This window comes from Psittacula echo, assembly GCF_963264785.1.
Source record: "Psittacula echo genome assembly, chromosome: Z".
Taxonomy (NCBI): Eukaryota; Metazoa; Chordata; class Aves; order Psittaciformes; family Psittacidae; genus Psittacula; species Psittacula echo.
Window position 1 is genome coordinate 74,737,259 of NC_137742.1, and position 6,169 is coordinate 74,743,427.

A 6,169-nucleotide genomic window follows, 5' to 3' on the forward strand; every position below is an offset into this window, starting at 1 on the left:
CCCCTGACAAGGCACACCCAATACAGTGGGTAGTTCTCGGAAAACCGTCACGTGCATTTTCCCCCGGAGTCGAGTGCCTTGGTAACCTTATCATGAAAGGTAGAAAACTCGCTTTAAGACACCTAGGCATCGAACCTGCCAAGATATTCCTACCCTTTCGTAAACAGCTCCCGACGCAATCGGTGGCGATGTCAGAGCATCTAGCTATAGCCCTCGTCGGATTCGGCGGAGAAATCCGATATGCTGCAAAGCCCCCCTGGACTCAAATGCTGGCGGTCATCGACATCGACCTTCCACAGAAAATCCTGGATCGGCCTCAACAGGGACCTACAGTTTTTACAGACGCGTCCTCAGCGACTTCAACCGCAGCAGCGGTATGGCAATCAAAGGAAGAATGGCACTGTGTAAAAATGACCGACCACACACTTTCGGTTCAACAGTTAGAAGCAGCAGCCGTAGTGCTAGCGTGTGGACTGTTCCCAACGGAGCATCTCAACATAGTCACTGATTCAATGTTTGTAGCCAAACTCTGCCTAGCTATGTCGGGGCCTGGTGTGTCAACATCTTCAATAGCTCTTATGCTGGAAGAAGCGCTTTCCACCCGACAAGGTACCATATCAGTTATTCACATCAATAGTCATGACCCAGTTAAGGGATTTTTTCAAATCGGCAATGACAAAGCAGATGCTGCCGCGAAAGGCCTGTGGACACTAAGAGAAGCCCGTCAGTTACATGAATCCCTCCATATCGGAGCCAAAGCGTTAGCAAAGAGATGCGGACTTTCAGTCACCGACGCAAAACACATAGTGGCAACGTGCCCTCATTGTCAGAAAGCACCACTGTGGCCCTGCGGAGTCAACCCCAGAGGCCTTAAAGCCTCCGAAATATGGCAGACAGATTTTACACTTTGCCAATTACTGAAGCCTCGAGCGTGGCTAGCAGTGACCGTGGACACATACAGCGGAGTAATCGCCGCCACCCAACATCTTAAAGCGAGCTCTAAAGCAACTATTCAACATTGGTTGTCGGTCATGGCATGGCTTGGCATTCCAAAACAAATCAAAACAGACAATGGCCCAAATTTTATCTCTAAATCAGTTCAAGCATTTGCTTTAAAATGGGGCATCACTCTAACACACGGCATTCCATATAACAGCACAGGGCAGGCCATAGTCGAGCGAGCAAACCAAACCTTGAAATCCAAATTAGAGGTATTAGCAAAGACAGAAGGGTTTAACAATACCATCCCTACAGGAGACCAAGCCCGCCTACTAGCAACCGCTCTCTTAGCATTGAATCAGTTTCCCAGGGGAGAGGAAGCAAACAGCCCTGCCCAAAAACATTGGTCCACTCGTGTATTAGATGATGGCCCATTGGTCATAGTCAGAAATGAACTGGGAGAATGGGAACACGGGTGGAGATTAGTCCTAACAGGACGGGGATACGCTGCAGTCAAAAAAGATAACAGAATTAAATGGTGCCCAATTAAATCAATCAAACCAGATTTGAAGGACAAAACTGATGAAAATTGTGAGTTTTTGTTTACAGGACCGATTCATTGGACACCCTCGTGACCGGTACTTCCCACTACCACAAGGGGACGATGAACCAGCCAATTCCTTACCTGCCCCAAAGAGCCCTCCGGCAACTGAACACCCCACGTCGTCAGAGCAACAGCATCGTCAAAAGGCCCCTCCCAAAAAGGGGCTACGGTACCTTTGTGTGATCATGTTTTTGGGGCTTTTCACTGTAGCGAGGGCAGAATCGAATTCTCATTATCCTCATCAACCTTTCAAATGGACACTATATCAATTTGATTCTGGTACAGTTATACAAACCATAACAACGTCAGGGGCTCCTAGTTTTATGGCCACCCTTTGCCAACTAATACCTACAATACTCTGCTTTGAACGAGGAGCATACTATTTCTGCCCTAGTTCCAATCCGGGAAAGAGTTACTGCAACTACCCCGGGCACTATTATTGCGCTTACTGGGGCTGTGAGACGATTGCAAATGCCTGGATTCCAGAGCCAGGGAAAGACCCCTTTCTGCGGGTATCCTGGGCTCCTTATGGGTGTAGACCCCCACCTATAAATAGAGGTGAAGAATTTCACTCTCCTTACGCCATATCGACATTTTATGGTACAAATTATTGTAAGCACCTCTATTTGAATGTAAGTAATCCTCAACATCCGAGTTGGCTCTTGGGAAAGATATGGGGAGTTCGATATTATCAAACAGGAAAAGATAGAGGTGGCCGCATTCGTATCCAAAAAACATTGATTCCGGCTGATCCATTGCCAGTACACCCTAAACTAACATTTGCTGGTAAAACACTCCTACCAACCCCTGGCCAAAATCCTATAGTCAGAAAACTAACTGAACCTGATGTACCTACAGCAAAATATAGCACCACACCCACAGTAATACGTAACACAGTGAGACCACACACCAATACAATTCGCTATGAAGATCCTCTCTGGGGAATGATGCAGGCCAGCTATCGAGTATTAAACAAAACCCATCCGAACTTTACAGAGCATTGCTGGCTATGCTATGGAATAAAACCACCTTTTTATGAGGCTGTAGGAGTAAGTGACATACCTATTCTAGCAAATGGTACAAATCCGCCCCAATGTACATGGGAGATGGAAAAACAAAGCATAACACTAGCACAGGTGGTAGGAAGCGGTGTATGTCTGGGTGCTGTCCCAGACAACAAACAACAGTTGTGTGTTAGTAAGATACAAGATAATATCTCAGCAAAATGGTTAATACCAGTCACCAATGCTAAATGGATCTGTTCTATTATTGGAGTCACACCCTGTTTATCCTTAGACAACTTTAACAAATTGGCGGAATACTGTGTCCAAGTGTCTATAATTCCCAAGATAATTTACCATCCTGAAGAATTTGTTTATCGCTCACATCTTACCCCGGACCAGGGTCTGACGGTCGGAAGATATCGCGCTGTACGGGAAGATAGGGCCCCTCTCCTAGTAGCCAATTGCACTTGATTTATGATGTTAGCAGACGGATGTGACGTTGTAAACCAAAGCTATATAACACCGTGCCGTCAAGCAATAAACGCCATTTGCCGTCCACCACATTGGTGTTAGTGAGCTTATGGCCCGAGCGGCCCAGGGCTGGTCGCCGTGACGTTCCTGAACCAGGTCGCTAAGCCTACGCGAAGGCAACAGCTGGGTGTTCACATCAGAAGCACAGAGGTGGCTGGCCACAGCGGGGAGCATAAAGGACCTGCGCTGGTCCTAACTCACCAGGAGAGCCTGGCTGCTGCCGCTGTTCCTCCAGGCCACAGAAAGTCCCAGCCCTTCCAAGGAAGCAGTACTAGGCTGCCCAGGATACCAGCCTCCCCCCTCCATAAGCAGCCCTATGGCCTGCTGCCAGGCAGTCCTGCAGCATGTCTCTTACCCTCCAAAACGTCACACAGGTAGTGATTGAGGTCTTCCGCCAACTGATCAGTGCCTCTCTCTGAACCACCCTTCCAGATATAGTCCTCTGTCAAAGAGGTGAAATCTGTAACAGAGACACCCAGAAATCAGGAAATGCCCCGGGGACCAAAGGACCTGGCAGCCAGTTCCGCATCGCCCAGCCGGGGGGCCCAGGCCGGCACCTTCCCATGCCCCAACTCAGGATGGGTTGCAGCAGTGCTTGACCACCCATGATAGCCCATCCCCTTCGGGAATCCCAGCAGAAGACCTCAGCATTCACTATGGCCACTCGCTATCAGCAGCAGGGGCAGGGCTCCAAAGGGCCTGGTGTGTCCCAGAGTGCCTCACGTCCCTCAATGTCACGGTTGCTCCTCCCTGCTCACCCTACCTGAAATATCCGCAAAGACCAGCACTCCTTGGACTGCCTGAAAGCTGCTCCCGAGGTAGTCGCTAGAAAGAAGGCTGGGGAGAAAAGCTGCTACTTTGTCCAGCTGTGAGCTGCAACGTTTCCTCTCCCAGGAAGAAGGCACCATCTGCACCCTGTGCTGTCTGGGGCTCCTCGGGATCATCTGCTGTGCCCAGCTGGGAGAAGAAATATGACCCCATTGCGCCATGTGAGTTGCCTGCATGTGGGGCAACCGTCCCTCTGCCCGCAGGGTGGTCACAGCCACTGGCAGTGGCCTCCTCAGTAGGCCTTTGCTTCCCTGTCAGCTCTGCGCCTACATCACAATGAGCTGACAGTGACATTCTCTGTGGGTCACCACCTTTGGAACTGCTGCCCCACGGCCGAGGCTTCCTCCTCGACACTGGGCCACTGGCTGGAGGCGGCCATCTTCTATTGCCTCCTCTTTTAACTGAAACCAGACTTCCTGTTAGTTTCCATTTTGCTTGCAGTGACTAGCTGCTCAGCTTGGCCAGCTCCAGCAATGTGCCGGGCGGAAGGACCCACCTCTAGCTGGCTTTCCATTGCTTGTTTTTCGTCTAGAAAATTGCCGGTTTGGGTTAAAATCTAAACTTTCTGAGTGGGGAGATGGAGCTAAGGATCACCCTCAGCCTTCCTGCGACTTTACAACCAGCTTTCAACACAGCTGTGTGCTTTAACGCTGACCTGCCCAAAGATCTGCAAATCCACCAAAATAGAAAGAGGAGAGCTTGGTTTAAGGGTGCTGATGGAATTTTTAAGAGGAATTAAAAATGCCCTTGTGTTTTCAAAAGGGTGTTCAACACAATCCAGGGCAGGAACTCCCACATGAAGATCATGAAGATCCATTGTCCGTGGTGGAGGTGGAGAACCTCCACTCCTCAGAGTGAGGGGTGAGGGTTAACAACACAAGGATGCCCCCCACCTTTGAGCTGATCAGAGAGACAGCAACAGCCTTCTTTTACTTTTATATTCTCTCTCCTTCTTGTCTCCCTTATCATAATTATTTGTAGTAGTAGTAATATTCCGTTGTATTTTATTAAACTGTTCTCGTCTCAACCTGCAGGTTTCACATCATTCCCATTCTCCTCCCTTCTCACCTGGGGCGGACAGAACGGGGGTGAGCGAGTGGCCCCGTGGTCCTTAGCTGCCGGCTGGGTTGAAACCATGACGCATGTCCAGTGCAGACTTCCCTCCTGCCTCTCAACGGGCTCCATGACGTTGGCTCCACGGCACAGGCTCAAAGTGCCAAAATTAATATTTGTGGGGTAGAAGAAGGTAAATCCCATTGGTTGCAGGTGCTGTCCCTACCTTAACAGCCTTTTTCTCCTCCCCATAAAATCTAGTCTTTAGGTGCCACCAGTTCATTTCCCCAGTTAATTCTTGAATCCTCCTGAAAAATAATGTAGCAAAGCTGGGATAACCCCAGGACAGGAGCAGGTTTGCCTGTGCTACACGTTCCCTGCATTGAGGGTCTGTCCTGCTGCAGGTCTGATGCTGCCAGGCACAGGCAGGGGTAGGCAGGGTCAAGTGCCATCATTAGGCATGTTTCATAGGATTGACCAGGGAGAGTCATTCCTGCGCGAGAGGCCGAGCCAGGACCTTGCTGAGAGCCACAGAGTGGCTGGCACATGCCCTTTGTACCTGGGGGGACCCTATTGGGGTTGATTATGGGGCATTTCTCTCTCCAACCACAGCCAACACCAACCAATGCCACTCATCTTCACTGCTGGAACCCCACCAAGGTCAAGCTGGTCCAGTGCCAAAAGAGCATCAGGATTCAGAGCTGCTTAATGAAGAGGGGAGAAGGAGATGAACCCCAAGCAGTGGCTCTTACACAAGAAATAACCAACTTTGCAGCAACGCCTTGCACCGTTTTCTGTTTTGCTCTGTCCCAGAGCACCTAAATCAATTCAGTTTAGTCTCACTGCTTCTCAGGTTAAAAATTCCCCCTAAGACAAACTCTTTCAGCTTTCAGAAGCGGAAAATCTGGGAAATGACCCCTCCAGGACACATTCACACTGACCAAGTGAGGTTAAACCTTCTGCTGAAGCAATAAAGTGCAGTCATGTCACGCAGTGCACTGACTGATTACTTTAAACCCACACAGACATGCATGTTTTCCTTCCTGCTTCTCCCAGATCACTTTGCCAGGATCCCAGTGGCACCCAACAGCCAGATCACGCACATAAAATCAACAAACGAGGTTCTTCATCAGTATGGTGTCCTGGGCTCAGCTGTAGCGGTCATTTTCATCCTTCTTAGTAGCTGGTGCAGTGCTGTGGTCTCGACTTT

At 49.6% G+C, this 6,169-nt stretch overlaps 1 protein-coding gene across 1 annotated transcript in view; it reads right to left on the bottom strand.

The window, feature by feature from the left end:
- The window catches only part of LOC308232268 (adenylate cyclase type 10-like), a gene marked incomplete at both ends in the record, with an annotated part of 28,318 nt that extends 24,033 nt beyond the window's left edge, over positions 1-4,285 (bottom strand). The window contains 3 exons of the mRNA XM_080638343.1: positions 3,434-3,538; positions 3,842-4,035; positions 4,218-4,285. Coding sequence (XP_080494469.1) covers positions 3,434-3,538; positions 3,842-4,035; positions 4,218-4,285 — 367 coding nt within the window. The remainder of the gene's footprint in view (positions 1-3,433; positions 3,539-3,841; positions 4,036-4,217) is intronic.
- Between the last annotated feature and the right edge of the window lie 1,884 nt (positions 4,286-6,169).